Source organism: Schistocerca americana, chromosome 2, assembly GCF_021461395.2.
Source record: "Schistocerca americana isolate TAMUIC-IGC-003095 chromosome 2, iqSchAmer2.1, whole genome shotgun sequence".
Taxonomy (NCBI): Eukaryota; Metazoa; Arthropoda; class Insecta; order Orthoptera; family Acrididae; genus Schistocerca; species Schistocerca americana.
Window position 1 is genome coordinate 699,032,954 of NC_060120.1, and position 24,915 is coordinate 699,057,868.

Here is a 24,915-nt window from a genome sequence, read left to right on the forward strand (position 1 = left end):
TTGGTAGAGCACTTGCCTGCGAAAGGCAAAGGTCCCGAGTTCGAGTCTCGGTCGGGCACACAGTTTTAATCTGCCAGGAAGTTTCAGTTTTTTCTTGTTTGATGTATATTTACAAAATTGATTAATTCTAGCAGAAAACTGGCAGAGAAAAGAAGGCACACACTTTGTGACTGTCTATTCACTTACATGCATACACACAGATGCATGTGCAGAGTATGCATTTCCTTGTTGCACAATGATAATATATGTTTATACACTCTGAGACTATCTTGGTCAGGATTCTTGTTTTTTGTCATTTAGGAACATAACTACTACACTGTTTCTGCTACATCTGATCAGTTCATTCATGCTGAAGTTTCATTAATGTTATTTCCTTCCTCACAAAGTGAATGATGTTAGAAACCTATGTTTCATATTCAGTCACTGTTTATGTTGGCAATACTGGGAACTCAAATTGTTATTGTGACATAGACCTGATGGGTATGGCTTCCAGCCAAGCTTTTGAACTCATGCAAATTCACTAGAAACTATGACTAAAGTCTTGATGTGGTACTTGTCGACTCCTAATGCTTAATGATTCAGATGCAAAACACTCTATCAGATTTTACGATTTTACAAACATCTGATAAATGGAAAACTGACAGTAAAAATAGTAGTAATGCATAAATGAGATCTCAAACAACAGCAGTGTATAACACGGACACTTTAACATGGCAGTTTTAGGGGAGGGGTGTTTTGGGCTATGGTTAGGTAAGATACCAGTACGGGTTGCACCTGAACTACCATGTTTACAACACTGCCAACCTAAGCAAGAAAAGGCATGGTAGCTGTTACCAAATACTTCATGTTGTGTGCTTTGCTTTGGGTTGCTAATAGCTCATTCTATTCTAGGAGGCTAATTCGGGTCTATATTGAGTCTCAAGTAGGATTCTCGAAACACTAGGAGGGCTCTGCAATGCGTATGACAGTGTGTCAGTTCCGCTTTCGCAAAAGCATAAATCATGAGTGTAAATTGCCAGCTATGTGAGAGGGAGGTGGGGCTTGTTCCCCTACAGCTCCTATCTGCTCCTCCGTTGGCTCTACTGCTCCTCTGTTGTCCAGGGTTCTTGTTTGTTCACAGCCAACTGCAATGTTATATTGTCAGCACTATATCTGAATCAAATTAACAAAGTAGCAGACACTCATGTGCAACTTTGTCTGTTCTATGGATTGATTGTAACAACAATGGCTGTGGTGGACCATGTATTCACATACTGTCTGTTGAAGTGCAGTACTTAGTTCATTTTTCAGGACTGTATTAGGTTCATCATTTTTTGCACACTTTCACTGTTTTATTCTGACAGTCTGTAATGAACAATAAACATGCCATACAGAGAAACAAACTACACAGTGAAAATAAATCACAACAGTTAGATTACTGAAATCAAGCTTTGTCTGCAATTGAATGTGGTAAATATTGTCTGAAATAAAAGAGTGATGTGACAAAGGTGAATAAAACATGCATCACAGCAAATTGCCTTGTCTGACTGTCAGTGTCATTGATTTGAATATAATCCTTTGTCCACTCCTTTGTTTGTTGAATATAAATAGGTTACCAGAGATAACGGCAAATCCATAAGACATACAGGATGAATAATTCATTCTACAGTGGGGTGCTGTTACAAAAGTTCCTGAACTGTTGAAACAGTGTACTAGACTGGAAGTCAAACTTTAACCTTCAGCTGTTATGGGCAGTCCTCCTATGGATTACCCAGGCTTGCCTTACAACCTGCATCATTTCTGTTAGCCAGTACCTCCATCCTACTTTCCAACAGTGGCTCCCCTTAAATGCTAGTGAAACAAGGCTTGTAGAAAAATCTCTTTGACGTTTGGACAGCAGAAGGGAAGTATAGGCACACTGAAATGGTGAGGTGGACAGCAAACTGTCCCATGGTAGCTCAGTCAGTAGGGACATTGCCCACAGAAAGCAAGGGTTCAATTTGAGCCCCAGTCCAGTGTACCATTTTAATCTGTCAAGAAGCTACTGTGAGAAATCGCGTATCAGTATCACTTTTCTGACTACTTAATTTTATTTGAAATAAAGTCTGAATATTTATTTTAGTTTTAGTACACTCAGTCTTTCAGTCACAACATGAGCAGATGTATAAAATGTTGTTAATGACAATTCAGGAGATAGCTCTCATATTACCCAAAACTTCCAAAAAATGAAAATCGTAGCTAAATGAAGTTTTATGTTTCTGTTCCTTCCATTAAACAGTAGCATAGCATTAAACAATAGTACTAGTACCAGATTACCATATACGATAAACTGTGCTGTAACTTGAAGTTAATCTAGTATCTAATTTCCAGAGTAGTTCTCATATTACTGAGCTTTGCTTAAATTAACTTAATTATTTATTTTTCTAAAACATGCAGTAACATGGAAATATTAATCATATCTTAATAATGCTCTTCTCTAAACATACTTTTAATAACGCTGACAGCTGATCTATTCGCAGTCATTGTGGCAAGAACACGAAGGGTGGCATCTCTCTGGTAAGACTTTACCTTTTTGCTGTTATATGTTGTGTCTGTCCCTCAGAATATTCTTCAGTGTCAAGTAGTCATCTCAGTGAGGAGATCTACGTGGAGTCAAGCAATATATCATCTTCTGAGTCCATGAGGGTAGCATCAAGTTCAACACAATCTGTTGGTGGTGGTGATACAGTAGTCAGACTTGCTCTGACTTCCAGTGATGGTCGTCCAGTATTCACTGAAACTATTGAAGGCTGCAATGTAGAACGTAAGTTGATGTAATTTTTCATAAAAAGAAGTTAGAAGAAAAAAATTTGATAGATGGATTTTGAAAGGAAACATATTTTACACCAATATTATTTTGAAATACTTCATTGTAATAACAAAAAATGTAAGTACATCTTAATTAAAGCATCTTGTTGTTTGAATTCAATTTTCTCCTGTATTTTGTACCTCTCTTGATGTCTCTCCAATATCTTCTACATTTAAATTGCCTTGATTACTTTCTCTAGACTAATTCCCAGAATACATGCTATGAAACTTGCTGCTTCTTTTTATTGTTATCAATCTGATCCAGTTTGTGAAGTTTCAGCCCAGATTATTTTCTCTATATTTACTTACTTTTAAGTTGTTAAATGAGGTACCTCCAGTATCTGGCCAATAAAGATAAAAATAACCTCAGAAGTTTTGGAACATTGTTATTGTTCAGTAGTTGGCACTATGAATGTGTGAGAAAATGACAGGATGCTGTGCTGCCAATAACTGTATCTATAAAGATACACAGTTCATATCAAGAAGATGAAGCAAATCAACAAAGAAGATGGTAACATATGAGGGTTGGAACTTCAATAGTGGCAACTATTTATTCACAACAGATACAAAAGAGTTACATATTTGCACCTGTTACTGTCCCTCAATGTAGTCACCAGCATTGTGTAGAACCCGTTGCCAGTGATGTGGAAGGCATAGTGTACCGTTAGCAGAGTCTGTTCTGTTGATGGTGCGTATGGACCGATCTACTGCCTGTTGAATCTCTGGAACAGTTCTGAAGCAAATGCCACAAAGTATTTCCTTCATCTTCAGAATCAAATCAGTCACAAAGACTTAAGTCCGGGGCATACGGTGGATGATACAGTTCTTCCCAGTCCCATCGACCGAACAGAGCAGCCACAGCTTGCGCTGTTTGTGCCCACATATTGTCGTGCAAAATGATGGGTGGGTTGCGTAGAAAGTGTTGCCCCTTCTTTCGCAAAGCTGGTCACAGGTGATGCTCCAAAAAAAAGCTATCTGTTTACTGTTACAGTTGGCAATAGTTTAGGGTGGCAGGTGAACAAGGCTTAATACAAAATGAAAACCATAAACACCACACGCAGTTGATGAAGAGTGTTCTATTGTAAAATATGCAACACAGTGCAAAATTCAGCTCAATTCTTTTCCAGAACCAGATTTTCAGAACTTTGCAGTCTGATATGTACTGTTTTATATGTTCTCAACCTCCATCATTTTAGGTCTCATAGATCTCCTTTACTTTTAATCTTGTTTCCAAGCCAAGTGGCACTGATTCTGAAAACAATGGTCATGTAAAACTCAGCTTATGCTTTTCTCACCTGGCATCCTGAAAGTCATGAATCAAGGCCATCTAATGGCTACAGTACTCTTTGACTTCTGAGTCCTAGGGAAGTGTATTGGGACCCATGCTGCTCGTGTTGTTTATTAATGACTTGGCAGACATTTATTTTAAATGTACAGAAACATGTGTCAGTAGTGGTCAAATGTGCAGAACCATCTCAGAATAGGATTAATAGAAGATATTGAATGTATTCAAAGAAGGGCACCACTGATGGTCACAGGTTTGTTTGACTCGCCGGAGAGTATCACAGAAATGCTGAAAAAAACTGAACTGGCAGACGCTTCAAGATGTAGACCATTTATACCATAAAAGGCTACTTACAGAGTTTCAAGGAGCAGCTTTAAGTGAATGATCTAGAAATATGCCTAAGCCTCCCACATACCACTCCCATAATGATTGCGAAGGCAAGATTTTTTTTTTTTAATCAGTTGTTATTCTCATGCTCCATACATAATTGGAATGAGAAGAAATCCTAACTTATGGTACTCACAGCCACACTTCTCAGTGGTGTATAAATTATGAATATTTAGATGTTATATTTCCTCCCTTTATGCTTCGCTTTCACATCCAGTAGAGAGTTTTGCAAACATATTGACAAACGATGTAGCGTGTTTCCACTACCAATTAAGATGGAAACTTCCCATTATTTTACAGTGATTCTTCTAAAAGATAAAAGGTTTTGGAGCAGAAAATGATTCATTAATATTTTAAATTCTTATCTTGCTGATTTGAAGGTGCCGATGATTGTTGATCCTACTAGCATGTTCATTTTCATTTGCTGCCATGAGCATTGGAGTGATTTCTCGTGGAATATGCTGCAGTCTTACATCATTGGAAATATTTTTCTCAGAACCAATTTTATAAGTCATAATTTATTTAAAATTTCTTCACCATTCACTCTTCCATTACAAAACTGTTCATTTCCTTAGACTGAGCAGACATTCCTAATGACTATGCCAAAACTGAGATGTATCTGTACTGTTTACTGAGTCATAGTCACAGCCACTTCCACTTATATAGCCTTTTAACAGTGAGCTTAGTGTTTAATTCTTTGTTATGACTTTGATACAATTGCAGTTTTATAACCAAAATGATTTCCCTTGAAGATTGACATTAAAATTTGCTCAGCAATTTAGACTTGCACAATTACAGTGACTATTTGTATCAACTTTTTCCTTTTTGTGATGCAATTACCAGACTTTCCACATCTGCATTATTTTAACTTTTTTTGTTAATTACTTTGGGTTTTAACATTTTTCCACAAGAACTAGAACATTAATTAACATAGTCATCTTTCCAGTAAATATAACTCCACAAAATTTATGTGTCTATCTCGAATTTACAGGAATTACTTGTTATTACCAATTCACTGTTTTATGTACCTTTCTTTCTCCTGGCCTTATCCCATATTGTCAGGGGGTCAGCACGTTAATCTGGATTTCAAAATGTGAGTGGCAGAGGGTGGTCAGATGCCCTTCCTGTCGTCACCCCTTGCCCCGCAGGCCGGATTTATGTAACCACCCCATCTGTCTGCATTTAGTGTTGCCACACAGGAAAGTATGAGAATGTTTCTGAAGTGTTTGCAAACCATATAACTGAGGTTGTATGTGGATACCAGCCTGATTTTCATTTAGTCGGATGTGGAACCATCTAAAGTTCACATCCAGGCTGGCTGGCATACTGGCCTTCACCGTTAACTCACCAAGCGGATCCGATCTGGGGCTGACATATGCCCCAAAATCTGGGAAGGGATGTGCTAGCATTGCACATCTATCTGGTCAGGTCTCACAGCCTTTTATATATGCTTATTGTTATTTGACTTCATTTATAGAATAACGAGTATAAATAAAAGGAAAATTACAGGAAAGTGAGCATACTCAGATAATACTATGAAGCACTATAAGTATTGAAAGATTAACTGCAAAAAGTGAAATATACAAGTGTATCTTATTCTTTATTAGTTGCATGTATTGGATGCTATGATATCAGATTGTGGTCTGTTATATTACTCACTGTTGTCCCAAATGAGTGATATTTATTACAACAGTCGGTCACATTGTGATTATGCTACAGGAAAAATGGAAACAAATTTTATTGCCAGCTTATTCCCCTTTTTGTGAAGACTGACGCAAAGGACGTTCCTATAAAGGAAATATTGGGCTTGGCATTCTTTTTGTTGCTGAACCAGCATTTGTGCGACCAGCAGTAGTAGATATCTGGTGGCTATTTTGGCTTAATGTGTATATTACCAAAAAATTGAGCAGAAATAGTCATTAGTCTTGAGAAAAGTATTTGAATTAAATCATGCACAGTTCAATTCAAATAGAAATATCCCACATTTGCAAGTGTTATATGTTTAAAATGCTTGAATCAACATAGGTTTTTTGTTAATTGTAGTAACTCTAAAAATACTCATTTGCTCCCCCCATCAGTGTAATTTATCACAATTATTTCTTTGTTGAAATGCAGGTTTTTTTGAGTTGCGCCAGTTTAATGTTTTTGAGTTGCATTTATATCATGGTGTCATTTTGATATGTTTATGGCATTTCTTTTTGCTGATGGTTTGGTGGTAAATTTTATTCAGACAAAAACTTAAATGTAATTTATAATTTTTTGTAGCTGTTTATTCTTTGTATGAATAAAAGTGACACAAAATGTCATGTAATTATAGAAATTAAAATGCTTGTACTCAGATTTGAAGCTACTTATCATAGTAAATGTTGAATTTGCAGCAAGAGTATTCAGTTAATATTACATGAGGTGTCACTCAGGACAAACATTTATTTCACTTGAATGCCCTTTGGAGCTAAGGTTAATGTTTTTATGGTAAATACAGTGTAAATAATAATTGATGTTTAAACTGTTTCAGCTGGACAGAATGCTATATTTCAATGCAAAGTTGCCTCTGATTCACCAACTAATATGACATGGCTGAAAGATAATCGGCCAATGGATGATAAGCTAGCAGACAGAGTTAAAATGGAATCTAAAGATAGCAGCAGTTTCAAACTGGAAATTCAACACTGTCGTGAGTCGGACACTGGTATATATACAGCTAAAGCATCCAATGTCATTGGAAGCTCCACATGTACTGCACAACTAGTTGTTCAGGACAGTAAGTTTTTAAAAAATGCAAAATTTATTATTTGCACATTCAATAATACCTTTTCCCACTTGCAACTCTCATAAAGAAACATTGTGAGTTTCATGTAGAGTAACATTTTCCATGAAGGACGTGTGGTAATGTTAAGAGCAATGTATTGATTGGAGCTCAGATTTTGTGAAAGGACTATTTCTTCTCAGTTATAGATCAAATTTCTGAAATTGAATGAAAACTGCACATAGTAATTTAGTTTGAAAGTAATGTATAGGTATGTTGCCAACAAGAATATAGTACAAATATCAAATCTGATAGAAATTTGTGCTCTCAGTGGTAAAGATATCAATATAACTTAGTAGGCTTTCATAGCCAGTGTGATTTTGAATAAAATAATTTTGAGCATTGAGACATGTCACTGCAAACTACTACAGCAACAAATTGCAGACATGTGACTTTTAAAATTTTCCAAGTGAACTGAATTTTCAAACAAATTTTGGGTTTGCAACCAGTCATCAATTAATTCATTGCACGATGTTTTGACTGGGCACCTGCCAGTCATTTCCAGGTGAGTCATAGAATACTAACAGTTAGCCTTTGATGGCTCACCTGAAGGTGACTGGCAGGTGCCCAGTCAAAATATTGTGCAATGAATTAAATGACAACCAGCTGTAAGTCTGAAATTTGTTTGGAAATTACTGATGTTTTGACCAACTTGGAGAAATTAGTTGCTTCAGTTGTTAACAATGACATGCCTCAATACCCAAAATAATTTTATGCAAGACATTGATAGTATGCTCGTGAACACAATAATTTGCAGAGATGTATATGCATCCCACTACTTCATGACAGACAAATTATTACAAACAAAAAATAACACATAGTTGCCCAAAAACAAATGTTGGATAACAGGAGCCATGATTACATAAAAAGTTGTAGACACCATTCAGGGATAGCTTAGACTTGTGTTGGCAGCTGCTAACTGTGCTTCACAGAGTCAAATGCTTTTACATATTATAAAAACAGATTACACTTATAACATATGCAAACAAGTATTGCAGTCTATATATATCAGAGATAATAACCTAAGTCAGGTGATAATATGCATAAAGAGCAAAAATATATATCAAGTTTGCAGAGAAAAATTTTAAGTTTTAATGTCAAAAGAAATATGTGATATCTCAACCTAGTCACAGTTATTATGTACTTTTCAAGTTTTATAGATCTGAGACAGATAGGTAGATAGAGAGATAGATAGGTATATGAATGAGAACATTTTATGAATGCTTAGGCTGTATAACTTAATTAACTTAACAGAGGATACATTAACTTAATTAAGATTATACAAGATACATTTAAACATAACCTGGAAAATTACAATGAAAATATGTTCTCTTCATAAGTGTAATAATTATACAGTAATTTTCAGAATTATTTGCAACTGTTATTACTGGCAGTAACTCTTCTTAGCTATAGGTTTTTTAAGTTTTGTGGAAACAGTTTATCTGAAATTAAACTCATTTCTGTTTCACAGTTAGTGAAGAAGAAAGGGCACGACGTGCTGCAGCAAATAGTCCGAGTTTCTTAATTCGGCTTAAGGACACAGAACTGCTAGAAAATACATATTTGCGATTTATGGTAAAAGTTCAAGGTACACCGAACCCAGAAGTAACATTGTAAGTATATTTTTGATAGAATATTAATTAAAGATGCTGAAAACATGAAAGTAATTTAATTTCTAATGTATAATTGTGTGTTTATAGTTTATAATTAATAATTTATTAGGAATTAAACACAGATACAGTATATTTTGAGCAAGTACCAAATAGATTGTAGACTTTGTTTCAGGTATCCCTCTTGCTCTACCTTTATGTCTGCATACATGCACACTACTTACCTTTTAAAGATAATATTCCTTTCATACATTTCAGCTATAAGGATGGGAAACCTATAGAAAAAGGAAGTGACCACATTCAAGTTGTAAGAGATAAAGCCGAGTCTGGATATTATGAACTTGTTATTACTGATGTCCACCAAAATGATGCAGGAAAATATTCATGTACTGCTAAAAACAAATATGGAGAAGTGTCAAGTGAAGCAACTGTAACAGTTACAAGTAAGTTGGAGATGTATTTTGTGTTATGATAACTTCACAACATTTCTTTCCATAAGTACTCGTAGAAAAAAGACCACAGAGGTAAAGCATGTCCATTTCAGTGTTGTAAATTATCCTTGTGACTGTTATGACTCCTTACCCTCTCCCTTAAAACCCACATCCTTTCGTCTTTCCCTCTCCTTTCCTCTTTCTTGATGAAGCAACTGTTTGTTGTGAAATTTTGTTTGTATGTTTGTGTTTGTTTGTGTGTCTATCGACCTGCCAGCGCTTTTGTTTGGTAAGTCTCATCATATATATATATATATATATATATATATATATGAATATAATAGAGGGAAACATTCCACGTGGGAAAAATATATCTAAAAAGAAAGATGATGAAACTTACCAAACAAAAGCGCTGGCAGGTCGATAGACACACAAACAAACACAAACATACACACAAAATTCTAGCTTTCGCAACCAATGGTTGCCTCGTCAGGAAAGAGGGAAGGAGAAGGAAAGACAAAAGGATATGGGTTTTAAGGGAGAGGGTAAGGAGTCATTCCAATCCCGGGAGCGGAAAGACTTACCTTAGGGGGAAAAAAGGACAGGTATACACTCGCACACACACACATATCCATCCACACATACACAGACACAAGCAGACATTGTCTGCTTTTGTTTGGTAAGTTTCATCATCTTTCTTTTTAGATATATATATATATATATATATGTGATATGGTTATAATAGAGGGAAACATTCCACGTGGGAAAAATATATCTAAAAACGAAGATGATGTGACTTACCAAATGAAAGTGCTGGCAGGTCGACAGACACACAAACAAACACAAACACAAACATACATACAAAATTCAAGCTTTCGCAACAAACTGTTGCCTCATCAGGAAATAGGGAAGGAGGGCAAAGACGAAAGGATGTGGGTTTTAAGGGAGAGGGTAAGGAGTCATTCCAATCCCGGGAGCGGAAAGACTTACCTTAGGGGGAAAAAAGGACGGGTATACACTCGCGCACACACACATATCCATCCACACATATACAGACACATGCTGTGTCTGTATATGTGTGGATGGATATGTGTGTGTGTGTGAGTGTGTATATATATATATATATATATATATATAAAACGAAAGTGCTAGCAGGTCGATAGACACACAAACATACACACAAAATTTTTCCCACGTGGAATGTTTCCCTCTATTTTGTATATATATGTGTCTGTATATGTGTGGATGGATATGTGTGTGTGTGCGAGTGTATACCCGTCCTTTTTTCCTTTTTTCGCCCCTAAGGTAAGTCTTTCCGCCCCCGGGATTGGAATGACTCCTTACCCTCTCCCTTAAAACCCACATCCTTTCGTCTTTCCCTCTCCTTCCCTCTTTCCTGATGAGGCAACAGTTTGTTGCGAAAGCTTGAATTTTGCGTGTATGTTTGTGTTTGTTTGTGTGTCTGCCGACCTGCCAGCATTTCCATTTGGTAAGTCACATCATCTTTGTTTTTTTATATATATATATATATATATATATATATATATATATATATATATATATATATATATATATATATAAAAAAACAAAAATGATTTGACTTACCATACAAAAGCGCTGGCAGGTCGATAGAACACAAACAAACACGTACACACACACAAAATTCTAGCTTTCGCAACCAATGGTTGCTTCGTCAGGATAGAGGGAATGAGAGGGAAAGACGAAAGGATGTGGGTTTTAAGGGAGAGGGTAAGGAGTCATTCCAATCCCGGGAGCGGAAAGACTTACCTTAGGGGGAAAATGGACAGGTATACACTCACACACACACACACATATCCATCCGCACATACACAGACACAAGCAGAAATTTGTAAAGGCAAAGAGTTTGGGCAGAGATGTCAGTCGAGGCGGAAATACAGAGGCAAAGATGTTGTTGAAAGACAGGTGAGGTATGAGCGGCGGCAACTTGAAATTAGCGGAGGTTGAGGCCTGGCGGATAACGAGAAGAGAGGATATACTGAAGGGCAAGTTCCCATCTCTGGAGTTCTGACAGGTTGGTGTTAGTGGGAAGTATCCAGATAACCCGGACAGGGTAACACTGTGCCAAGATGTGCTGGCCGTGCACCAAGGCATGTTTAGCCATAGGGTGATCCTCATTACCAACAAACACTGTCTGCCTGTGTCCATTCATGCGAATGGACAGTTTGTTGCTGGTCATTCCCACATAGAAAGCTTCACAGTGTAGGCAGGTCAGTTGGTAAATCACGTGGGTGCTTTCACACGTGGCTCTGCCTTTGATCGTGTACACCTTCCGGGTTACAGGACTGGAGTAGGTGGTGGTGGGAGGGTGCATTGGACAGGTTTTACACCGGGGGCGGTTACAAGGGTAGGAGCCAGAGGGTAAGGAAGGTGGTTTGGGGATTTCATAGGGATGAACTAAGAAGTTACGAAGGTTAGGTGGACGTCGGAAAGACACTCTTGGTGGAGTGGGGAGGATTTCATGAAGGATGGATCTCATTTCAGGGCAGGATTTGAGGAAGTCATATCCCTGCTGGAGAGCCACATTCAGAGTCTGGTCCAGTCCCGGAAAGTATCCTGTCACAAGTGGGGCACTTTTGTGGTTCTTCTGTGGGAGGTTCTGGGTTTGAGGGGATGAGGAAGTGGCTCTGGTTATTTGCTTCTGTACCAGGTCGGGAGGGTAGTTGCTGGATGTGAAAGCTGTTTTCAGGTTGTTGGTGTAATGGTTCAGGGATTCCGGACTGGAGCAGATTCGTTTGCCATAAGGACCTAGGCTGTAGGGAAGGGACCGTTTGATGTGGAATGGGTGGCAGCTGTCATAATGGAGGTACTGTTGCTTGTTGGTGGGTTTGATGTGGATGGACATCTGAAGCTGGCCATTGGACAGATGGAGGTCAACGTCAAGGAAAGTGGCATGGGATTTGGAGTAGGACCAAGTGAATCTGATGGAACCAAAGGAGTTGAGGTTGGAGAGGAAATTCTGAAGTTCTTCTTCGCTGTGAGTCCAGATCATGAAGATGTCATCAATAAATCTGTACCAAACTTTGGGTTGGCAGGCCTGGGTAACCAAGAAGGCTTCCTCTAAGCGACCCATGAATAGGTTGGCGTACGAGGGGGCCATCCTGGTACCCATGGCTGTTCCCTTTAATTGTTGATATGTCTGGCCTTCAAAAGTGAAGAAGTTGTGGGTCAGGATGAAGCTGGCTAAGGTAAAGAGGAAAGAGGTTTTAGGTAGGGTGGCAGGTGATCGGCGTGAAAGGAAGTGCTCCATCGCAGCGAGGCCCTGGACGTGCGGAATATTTGTGTATAAGGAATTGGCATCAATGGTTATAAGGATGGTTTCCGGGGCTAATAGATTGGGTAAGGATTCCAGGCATTCGAGAAAGTGGTTGGTGTCTTTGATGAAGGATGGGAGACTGCATGTAATGGGTTGAAGGTGTTGATCTACGTAGGCAGATATACGTTCTGTGGGGGCTTGGTAACCAGCTACAATGGGGCGGCCGGGATGATTGGGTTTGTGAATTTTAGGAAGAAGGTAGAAGGTAGGGGTGCGGGGTGTCGGTGGGGTCAGGAGGTTGATGGAGTCAGGTGAAAGGTTTTGTGGGGGCCTAAGGTTCTGAGGATTCCTTGAAGCTCCGCCTGGACATCAGGAATGGGATTACCTTGGCAAACTTTGTATGTGGTGTTGTCTGAAAGCTGACGCAGTCCCTCAGCCACATACTCCCGACGATCAAGTACCACGGTCATGGAACCCTTGTCCGCCGGAAGAATGACGATGGATCGGTCAGCCTTCAGATCACGGATAGCCTGGGCTTCAGCAGTGGTGATGTTGGGAGTAGGATTAAGATTTTTTAAGAAGGACTGAGAAGCAAGGCTGGAAGTCAGAAATTCCTGGAAGGTTTGGAGAGGGTGATTTTGAGGAAGAGGAGGTGGGTCCCGCAGTGATGGAGGACAGAACTGTTCCAGACAGGGTTCAATTTGGATAATCTCTTGGGGAGTTGGATCATTAGGAGTAAGATTAGGATAATTTTTCTTCATGGCAAAGTCATATTTCCAGCAGAGAGTACGAGTGTAGGACAGTAAATCTTTGACGAGGGCTGTTTGGTTGAATCTGGGAGCGGGGCTGAAGGTGAGGCCTTTGGATAGGACAGAGGTTTTGGATTGGGAGAGAGGTTTGGAGGATAGGTTAACTACTGAATTGGGGTGTTGTGGTTCCAGATTGCGTTGATTGGAATTTTGAGGTTTTGGAGGGAGTGGGGCTGGAAGTGGGAGATTGAGTAGATGGGAGAGACTGGGTTTGTGTGCAATGAGAGGAGGTTGAGGTTTGCTGGAAAGGTTGTGAAGGGTGAGTGAGTTGCCTTTCCAGAGGTGGGAAACCAGGAGATTGGATAATTTTTTGTGGTGGAGGGTGGCATGCTGTTCTAATTTGTGGTTGGCCTGTAGGAGGATGCTTTGAACAGTGGATGTGGGAGAGGAAAGATTGAGGACTTTTATTAAGGATAGGAGTTGATGGGTGTGTTCATTGCCTGAGTTGATGTGTAGGTGAAGGATTAGGTGGGTGAGGGCAATGGATTGTTCAGTTTGGAACTGGTATAGGGACTTTCCATCAGTCCCTATATCAGTTCCAAACTGAACAATCCATTGCCCTCACCCACCTAATCCTTCACCTACACGTCAACTCAGCCAATGAACACACCCGTCAACTCCTATCCTTAATAAAAGTCCTCAATCTTTCCTCTCCCGCATCCACGCCAGCTGTCCAAAGCATCCTCCTACAGGCCAACCGCAAATTAGAACAGCATGCCACCCTCCACCTCAAAAAATTACCCAATCTCCTGGTTTCCCACCTCCGGAAAGGCAACTCACTCACCCTTCACAACCTTTCCAGCAAACCTCAACCTCCTCTCATTGCACACAAACCCAGTCTCTCCCATCTACTCAATCTCCCACTTCCAGCTCCACTCCCTCCAAAACCTCAAAATTCCAATCAATGCAATCTGGAACCACAACACCCCAATTCAGTAGTTAACCGTTCCTCCAAACCTCTCTCCCAATCCGAAACCTCTGTCCTATCCAAAGGCCTCACCTTCAGCCCCACTCCCAGTTTCAACCAAACAGCCCTCGTCAAAGATTTACTGGCTTACACTCATACTCTCTGCTGGAAATATCACTTTGCCACGAAGAAAAATGATCCTAATCCTACTCCTAATGATCCAACTCCCCAAGACATTATCCAAATTGAACCCTGCCTGGAACAGTTCCATCCTCCGTCACAGCGGGACCCACCTCCTCTTCCTCAAAATCACCCTCTCCAAACCTTCCAGGAATTTCTGACTTCCAGCCTTGCTTCTCAATCCTTCTTAAAAAACCTTAATCCTACTCCCAACATCACCACTGCTGAAGCCCAAGCTATCCGTGATCTGAAGGCTGACCGATCCATCGTCATTCTTCCGGCAGACAAAGGTTCCACGACCGTGGTACTTGATCGTCGGGAGTATGTGGCTGAGGGACTGCGTCAGCTTTCAGACAACACCACATACAAAGTTTGCCAAGGTAATCCCATTCCTGATGTCCAGGCGGAGCTTCAAGGAACCCTCAGAACCTTAGGCCCCCACAAAACCTTTCACCTGACTCCATCAACCTCCTGACCCCACCGACACCCCACACCCCTACCTTCTACCTTCTTCCTAAAATTCACAAACCCAATCATCCCGGCCGCCCCATTGTAGCTGGTTACCAAGCCCCCGGAGAACGTATATCTGCCTACGTAGATCAACACCTTCAACCCATTACATGCAGTCTCCCATCCTTCATCAAAGACACCAACCACTTTCTCGAACGCCTGGAATCCTTACCCAATCTATTAGCCCCGGAAACCATCCTTATAACCATTGATGCCACTTCCTTATACACAAATATTCCGCACGTCCAGGGCCTCGCTGCGATGGAGCACTTCCTTTCACACCGATCACCTGCCACCCTACCTGAAACCTCTTTCCTCATTACCTTAGCCAGCTTCATCCTGACCCACAACTTCTTCACTTTTGAAGGCCAGGCATACCAACAATTAAAGGGAACAGCCATCGGTACCAGGATGGCCCCCTCGTACGCCAACCTATTCATGGGTCGCTTAGAGGAAGCCTTCTTGGTTACCCAGGCCTGCCAACCCAAAGTTTGGTACAGATTTATTGATGACATCTTCATGATCTGGACTCACAGTGAAGAAGAACTCCAGGATTTCCTCTCCAACCTCAACTCCTTTGGTTCCATCAGATTCACCTGGTCCTACTCCAAATCCCATGCCACTTTCCTTGATGTTGACCTCCATCTGTCCAATGGCCAGCTTCACACGTCCATCCACATCAAACCTACCAACAAGCAACAGTACCTCCATTATGACAGCTGCCACCCATTCCACTTCAAACGGTCCCTTCCCTACAGCCTAGGTCTTCGTGGCAAACGAATCTGCTCCAGTCCGGAATCCCTGAACCATTACACCAACAACCTGAAAACAGCTTTCACATCCAGCAACTACCCTCCCGACCTGGTACAGAAGCAAATAACCAGAGCCACTTCCTCATCCCCTCAAACTCAGAACCTCCCACAGAAGAACCACAAAAGTGCCCCACTTGTGACAGGATTCTTTCTGGGACTGGATCAGACTCTGAATGTGGCTCTCCAGCAGGGATATGACTTCCTCAAATCCTGCCCTGAAATGAATTCCATCCTTCATGAAATCCTCCCCACTCCACCAAGAGTGTCTTTCCGCCGTCCACCTAACCTTCGTAACCTCTTAGTTCATCCCTATGAAATCCCCAAACCACCTGGCTCCTACCCTTGTAACCGCCCCCGGTGTAAAACCTGTCCAATACACCCTCCCACCACCACCTACTCCAGTCCTGTAACCCGGAAGGTGTACACGATCAAAGGCAGAGCCACGTGTGAAAGCACCCATGTGATTTACCAACTGACCTGCCTACACTGTGAAGCTTTCTATGTGGAAATGACCGGCGACAGGCAGACAGTGTTTGTTGGTAATGAGGATCACCCTGTGGCTAATCATGCCTTGGTGCACGGCCAGCACATCTTGGCACAGTGTTGCACCGTCCGGGTTATCTGGATACTTCCCACTAACACCAACCTGTCAGATCTCCGGAGATGGGAACTTGCCGTTCAGTATATCCTCTCTTCTCGTTATCCGCCAGGCCTCAACCTCCGCTAATTTCAAGTTGCCGCCGCTCATACCTCACCTGTCTTTCAACAACATCTTTGCCTCTGTACTTCCGCCTCGACTGACATCTCTGCCCAAACTCTTTGCCTTTACAAATGTCTGCTTGTGTGTGTGTGTGTATGTGCGGATGGATATGTGTGTTTGTGCGAGTGTATACCTGTCCTTTTTTCTCCCTAAGGTAAGTCTTTCCGCTCCCGGGATTGGAATGACTCCTTACCCTCTCCCTTAAAACCCACATCCTTTCGTCTTTCCCTCTCGTTCCCTCTTTCCTGATGAAGCAACCATTGGTTGCGAAAGCTAGAATTTTGTGTGTATGTATGTGTTTGTTTGTGTTTCTATCGACCTGCCTGCGCTTTCATATGGTGAGTCACATCATCTTTGTTTTTAAATATATTTTTCCCGCGTGGAATGTTTCCCTATATATATATATATATATAGGGAAACTTTAAATATGTCTGCTTGTGTCTGTATATGTGTGGATGGATATGTGTGTGTGTGCGAGTGTATACCCGTCCCTTTTTCCCCCTAAGGTAAGTGTTTCCGCTCCCGGGATTGGAATGACTCCTTACCCTCTCCCTTAAAACCCACATCCTTTCGTCTTTCCCTCTCCTTCCCTCTTTCCTGATGAGGCAACAGTTTGTTGCGAAAGCTTGAATATTGTGTGTATGTTTGTGTTTGTTTGTGTGTCTGTCGACCTGCCAGCACTTTTATTTGGTAAGTCACATCATCTTTGTTTTTATATATATATATATATATATATATATATATATATATATATATATATATATATATATATATATATATCTGTGTGTGTGTGTGTGTGTGTGTGTGTGTGACACTGTAAAATTTAATGACATTGAAAACAAAATCAGTAACACTTATCCCCTGTACAAACCAGTCACTGAAATTTGCTTATGGACATTGGTTCAACATTATAGCATTGTTACTGTACAGTAGATGTGTAGCAGTAGTGAATGATGGAACTATCCAGATGATCTGCTATTCCTATTCATTATTTCATATATATATTGTGTTTTGCTGATCCAGTCACAAGGGAAAACCTTCACGGTTCTGGCATAACAGCAGAATAATATGTCCTTTAAGTTAATTAGAGTTGACCTAGTGAAATAAAGATTGTGTAGGGCATTTTATAAATAAGTAACTATCTTTGAGGCAGATTCATAACAACAAAATAAGTAAAACATATCTTATAAATATGTGTGAAGGAGTGTTGGATTTTGAATTATTAATGAAAGGACATTTTGCAAAGTTTGCAATGTTCAGAACGCATGTCTCTGCATATGCATGTGCTTCAAAAAATGTGTGTGTGAATGAAAATATGTATGTTAAAATTCATTCAAGACACAATATTGCCATACCAGTAGACTTCATTGTTCACTGTTTTACAGTCTCCTGGTTTATTTTCTTTTGTATGTATTGCACCAGTGCCAAAGTGGAAAATTCTAGTGAAATATGCATGGTATTCCCATTGTAAATAATAAACAGGCGAGAAAACACTACCATCGGCAATGTTTTAAATGAGTAAAATGAACCATATTGTGATAATAGAACACATTTTAATGGTTGCTGATGCATTCATGTTGTGCACATTATTCTCAGCTGTGACAATAGGTGACCACCTGATAGATCTATATGTCCTGCTAACACCATTCACAGATGCTGCCTATGACTAGCTCATTTCACAGATGCTGCCTATGAGTACCTTATTCAGAACACTTTTCCATAGTTGCTAAATGATGAACTCCCACAGGAGGCAAATGGTTTACGCATGATGGGCCTCCAACACATTTCAGTCACACTGTTTGTGATACAGTGGATACTGTCTACCAAGACTTACAGGTAGGGAGAGGAGGACCAGTACTGTGGCTTGCACATTTCCCCAGCCTCAGTGCTTTGAATGATTATCTGTGGGCACTACATAAGGAATAGTGTCATACAAGAGACATTTCTAATGCAGATATGTTTCATCGCTGTGTGACAGAACCCTGTGAACCATGCATCACTATCTGGATAGGTTTGAAAGGGTGTGAGAGAGCATAATCCAACTGGTGTATACACCTGTAGAGGCAAAGGAAGGACATTCCAAACATTTGTTATTGGCTTCTGACTTGAGAATTTTGGCAAATGTTCTTAAAGTATAAAATAATTTTCAAGCATACATTAATATGAACTTTCATTCTTATTTTGATGTGAGAAATATGCCTCCAAAGTTTACAGAAGTATTCCTGATACATCTATGAATATTACTAAACTACAGTTCACTGCCACATTTTTCTGTCTGCGTATGAAGGCTATTGTCAGGAACTACTGAGGTATTTTGATACAATTTTCTAAAATAGATAGACTGATTCGCGAGAAAGGATTGTGAATAAAATATATAAATATTTCATGCAAATTGGGTGAATTATGATGAAGTTAAATTCCTAGCCATGTTTTTCTGTCTCTATGTGAAGGCTAATCTCAGGAACATTGTACGGATTTTGATAAGTTTTTCAAAAATAGATAGACTGATTCACGAGGAGGGTTTGTGTGTGTAATCTGTTATTGCTATGCCAAACAAGTTGTTCAGCCATAGATGCTTAGTTCTAACCATGTGAAGCTGGTGCACGTCACTAGCCCTGTATAATACTTTTCTTCAGGTTCCAAGAAAAAAAATACTATTTAATTTGGGAAGCTGTCACTTCATATTCCATTCCAGTGACACTGATTTTTTATTCTTTGTAAATTCTATAAATCACGGTTGGTGTTCTCAAGTTTTCCTAAATACCAAAATTATCCAGCAAGGACATGGTCAAAGGAAAGGAAGTATTTGACAAACGTAACTGGATTCATTGTGCCTTAATCAATAGCCATATTATTGCTTTCCATACAATATTTCTTAACTTGACAGAGTTATAAGATATAGCCATATTGCAACAATAGTGTTGAAGTTTCATGTGATATTTCCTCCGTTCTGTTGTGCAGTGGAACGTAGTACGTTAGGTTTCATTTAATTTTATTATTTCATGCAGAGGAGTGCATCACATAGTGACACTTGAAAAAAAAAAAAAAAACAATCATTGTATCCTATCACAAATCAATTGTAACACATTTCTCACAAAGATTTTCCATTTGTCCTACACATAAAAGTTTTTGCAACAGTATATTAATAGAACTTGAGTGCCTCCTGGAGGTATCTAGCTGTGCAGCAATAAAACCTATGAAAATACATAATATATTATTTTGTGTGGAAAGACTAATTTAAGATTGCAAAAATGGTCATCTTGCTGTATATGTTCGGAAATTTAAAACCGTGCACCTCATAGAATGAAAACACATGATATTCAGTGGATATAATACCACTGAATCACAGGTGGAATTGGTTAACTCAAACAGATACCTTGGTGTAACACTTAGTAGGGACATGAAATGGAATGATCGCATAGTCTCTGTCTTGGGTAAAGCAGGAGCAGACTTGGATTATTGGTAGAACACTAAGAAAATTCAACCAGTATGGAAGGAGATTGCTTACAAATCATCTGTGCAACCCTTACCAAAATATGCTGCAAGCATGTGGGGCCTATATCAGATAGGACTAACGGGGAGTATTGAATGTATACAGAGAAGGTCATTGAAAGGTTACAGATTTGTTTGACTCACAGAAGAACGTCGCAGAGTTGTTGAAAGAACTGAACAGGCAGACTTGAAGATAGATGAAAACTATTGTGAGAAAGTATACTAACAAAGTTTCAAGAACCAGCTTTAAATGATGACTCTGGGAATATACAAGAACCCCCTAGATATCACTCTCATAGGGATCTTGAGGATAAGATTAGTTTAATTACGCATGCACATAGGCATTTAAACAATAATTCTTCCCGCACTCAATATGTGAATGAAACAGAAAAAGCCCTAATATGTTGTACAGTGGAAAGTACCCATAGATGAAGATGTAGCACCAGTGTGACATGTGTTTGCTGATTCAGTTAAAACTGTAAGTCTGGCTATGTAATATCTTACACTGTTTTGATTGTAGATTGACCATAGCAAAACCCTGGAATGTCCAGGGAAACATGATCTTATAACTTACAGTGTCGTTTAGTTACATAGTCTTCATATATACCCTCAGTTCTTAGCTATGGCATTCTTTTTTGGAGAACAAATGCACAAAATATAAACACAATTTTTAAACTCCAGAAGAGAGCCATAAGAGTAATAACCAAAAATAGTACTCAAGCTCATTATAAAGATCTGTTCAAAACGCTGGGGGGTTTTAACTGCTCTGTGTAAATACATTTACCAGTCAGTTGCACACATCAAAAATAACAAACAGCTCTGTCCATGATCATGGAACAAGCTCTAGACTCAACTTACATTTACTAAGAAAAAATAAACATAAAACTCAAAACAGCATTTTCTATCAAGGAATAAAAGTGTACAATAAATTACCAAAAGAGATTATATAAACTATAAAAATACACTTATTTAAAAAGGCAGCTAAACAGTACCTGTTATGTAGTATGACATTGAAGGATTACTTAGATAAAACAGAGTAGGGGTTTGGTAAAAAAAATGTTGTACGTATAAATAATAACAATGATTATAAAACATCCAACATTCCACATAACACATTCACACTATGTTTTTTCCTTCTTTTTTCCTTTTCTAGAAAAACTTACCCCTAAGCTATGCATAGCACAATACTAACACCTCTTCCTCTTTCTGAGATCATAATGTCACTCATTATAGAGGGACGCCTACGCGGTTTTTCAGGATAGCAAATGAGAAGTTGCGGCACGGAAAATGGCCCAAAGATCACCAGTCTGTGTGTGTGTGCATGTGTGTGTAGTGAGTGAAATGTTATGAAACAATATGTGTGTAGTATGTGCAGTGACTGATAGTGAGATATGAGAGAACAGTATGGCATTACATTATTTAATAAGTTATTCATGTATACCAGGAGTAAATCTAATGATTGTCTCTAACTAGAAGTCTGTAAATGTATATGTATACAAATTACCTTATTTTAAATTGGTATAAACTTGTAAATACTTTGACATGTCCTATATCCTTGTAAAAAGAGATCTAGGACAAATATAGCTACTACTACTACTACTGCTACTAGAATTGTTGATAAATCTGTAAATCATAGCTGAACATGGAGTAACCACTATAAAGTGATTTAGAAACAAAAATAAAATTTATTTTCAATTATGAAAACTATTAAAGTAAAACTTGTTCTCACAGAACAAATATTGTTTGAGGGAAATCTGAAATTTCAACCTGGAAAAACTAGTAAATCTTGGGAAATTATTTTTATGAAACAGATTTGCCTCCTTGTATGCTTCACACAGTATTGTTCAGTCACTAAGGTCACAAATGGGTCAGCAAAAAACACTACCACCTGGAACTCTATTTCAGGACTGTAGCAATGAATGCTCTAGAAAAGAGTTGGCAGGTTTTAGTTCAGTCTCATAAGGTAAATAGCATGGACTGTGTCATAGGCTACTCTCTCTTCAGTGACATAAGTTGTATTAGTAGTAATGAAGTTAGTGTTGTTTAGAAATTCTTCTAGACAGATACCATTATGGAAGACATTATGGCATTGTGAATCATAGTAAAGTGAAATAAGTACATAAGGACGTATATTTCATCAGGTTACATTCTGTACCTATGTCAAGCCATTTCCTGGTTGCATAATTGAACTACCCCATCTGAAGAACTTATCCTACCCTGTTGAACTCTACATTCTAGAGATGTACGTAAGGATCAATGGATACAGAATCAACAGCTATTTGCACTAACGTATGCTGCTGCTAAATTTTTCATAGTAAAATTCTATCGTTTTCAAGGAAAAAAGAGAAATTAATAAAAATATATATTTTTTCCAATAGCTGAGAAGAAAATTTTTGCTGGATTAGAAACAGCAGGCCTTTTACAGCCTGGAGAAGAACCAAAATTTACATGGTTACGAGATGGAAAACCATTTGATCCTGAAGAGCGATTTAAAGTGTTGTTCAAGGTAATGAATGTAGTTTATTTATTAGCTAAATGTTCACAAAATACCTCACTGAATAATTTTCTCCTTCCTTTCAGTGTTTGATAACTTTTGCTGCAGAAAATACATGTCATGACTGCTGGCACTGTGTTTATTATAACCATATTTTGCGTGGTGTTACTGGATGAACTGTAATCTTCTTTGTAAGCCGTTGTCACAGATAATTATAATCCTTTTAGAGAAACACCTTTTGCTTTCATAGTGATTTCTTTTCCTGTTAATGTAGTGTATATCTAAGATTTGAGTTTCTAATGAAACTGTTGTCATTACTGAAACCTCCCCGCAACCTTTGCCCTACCACGGAAACAAGGAATGAGGATACCCTTTGGAGCAAGGGTAGCTAGGACTAAAGGGTCCTGAAGTAAAAGGTACTAGGCACAGAAAATGAAATTTACTTTTTATGGATCTCAATCTTATTGTGTTATTGACAAAATTGTACTTCAGCAATTATGTAATGCACACACTTATTAAGAAAAACAAAATACCACTGGGATTGGCCTCATTACATAACAACACATCCAGTTTTCAATTTAATTCAACAAGGCCCAGCCAGTTAAGATTCTTTAAGTTTCAACTAGCCCAACCTGCCTTTAAAACAAATGACACAAGCTAACATGTAACCCAAATTCAAAAGCCCTTTCATTGCTAAATTGTTACAAGAACTTAATATTCCTCGTGGTTCTCAACAGTTTCACCTAAAAGAATCATTTATGATTCTTGGTTTCTGTTGGCACTAGCTGCTCTATCAGAATAACCATAGAAGCCATAGTATCATTCAGATCAGCATTGGCTCTAACCATCTACATATGATTGCACAGCACTCAAAATACTAAAATTTTAATTGGCATGTAGTGGTCTTAAAAACTTAGCTCAACTTCCCTGCTTGAAACGACAGTAGCCCCTTAAATTGTGAATATACAATATAAAATAAGATAAATTTACCAATGGTATAAAGATTGCACAGACACACAAAACATGGAGTTTAACTTGGTGCTTGGCCACTTTGAATTCACAGTTTGATTTGGCACTTAGTCATTTAAATTTTCAAACTAAACAAGCTTTTGAATATTGAAATACCTGCAGCAACAACTGTTTTAACAGCTGACACAAACAAATTAAATTTTAAGTTTAACTTGGCTGTCTTTAAGTTCTTAAATGGATCGAATCAATTTGAATTGTCACTAACCATTTAAGTTTTGAAACTACAAGAGCAGCTCACGCAAACAGATTAAATTTTATGTTTGAGTTGCACTTAGCTGTCTTTAAATTCTCAAATGAATGAATCAGTTTGAATCAGCGCTAGCTGTTTTAATTTTCAAACTACACAAACAGTTAATATTTAAATGCCCACAGTGCTAACCATTTTAATAGCTTACACAAACCAATTAGATTTGAAGTTTAGCTTTGTGCTTACCCTTCTTTAAATTCTCAAATAAATTAAGCAATTTGAATTGGCGCTAGTCGTTTTAACTTCAGGAATATACCAGAAAATTTTTGAATCCAGCTCTTGGCCTCACATAACACCAAAAAAAAAAAAAAAAATTTTTTTTAAACAGCTTCACAGCTCTAGCTGCCACTAAACTAAGCAAGTTAACAATTTCCCTGAGCAATGACGGGTACTTGTGAGTTTCAGTTTAAAGGACTAATGAAGCTAATTGTCTAACAGGACATTCTCAAACATAGGCCTCGATCGACACAGAACACGAAAATAGTACTTGCATTAACAGGTGTCTTCAGTGCTGAGAATGCACACGATTACACGTAAGTACAGCCAGTCACATGAAATTATGTGGGCACTAGCTGCTTGATACTTAATCAGACATAAGTTTACAACTTGTCAATGAATAAGCCCTCTAATCATGCAATATAACAGGTGGAAGGTTTTAAAATTATTCTGTGATGACAACTTAAACATAGAAACATAATGGTACAATTGGAGGCAAGACATAAACCATTTTATTACCACAAATTACTCTAAGACAATGCATATGGCAATACAGCCGGAACGTGTTAAAGATCGCAGTAAGAATAATAGCAACAGAGAATATTTGAACTAGGGGGTTCTAGCCATTCACATATCAACCAATAGCTCATATGCAGAATTTCCTTTGGTAAAATAGTTCACTAGCCTGTGTTGGTCCCAAATGTTTAACTTGAGAAATATCGGATATAACAACCACTGGGCTACTACTACAGCCACACAACAGACAGTTTAAGGGCCTTTAGCCACTCTGCACTTTAGATGCTTTTAAACACACATAAG

The 24,915-nt window shown here is 38.7% G+C and overlaps 1 protein-coding gene across 3 annotated transcripts in view; it reads left to right on the plus strand.

Annotated features, from left to right (window-relative positions):
• The window catches only part of LOC124593678 (obscurin), a 688,571-nt gene that overhangs the window by 273,386 nt on the left and 390,270 nt on the right, over positions 1–24,915 (plus strand). For all 3 annotated transcript variants that reach the window (XM_047131972.1, XM_047131974.1, XM_047131973.1), the window contains 5 exons: positions 2,582–2,782; positions 7,014–7,259; positions 8,776–8,917; positions 9,173–9,357; positions 22,489–22,616. In XM_047131972.1, coding sequence (XP_046987928.1) covers positions 2,582–2,782; positions 7,014–7,259; positions 8,776–8,917; positions 9,173–9,357; positions 22,489–22,616 — 902 coding nt within the window. The remainder of the gene's footprint in view (positions 1–2,581; positions 2,783–7,013; positions 7,260–8,775; positions 8,918–9,172; positions 9,358–22,488; positions 22,617–24,915) is intronic.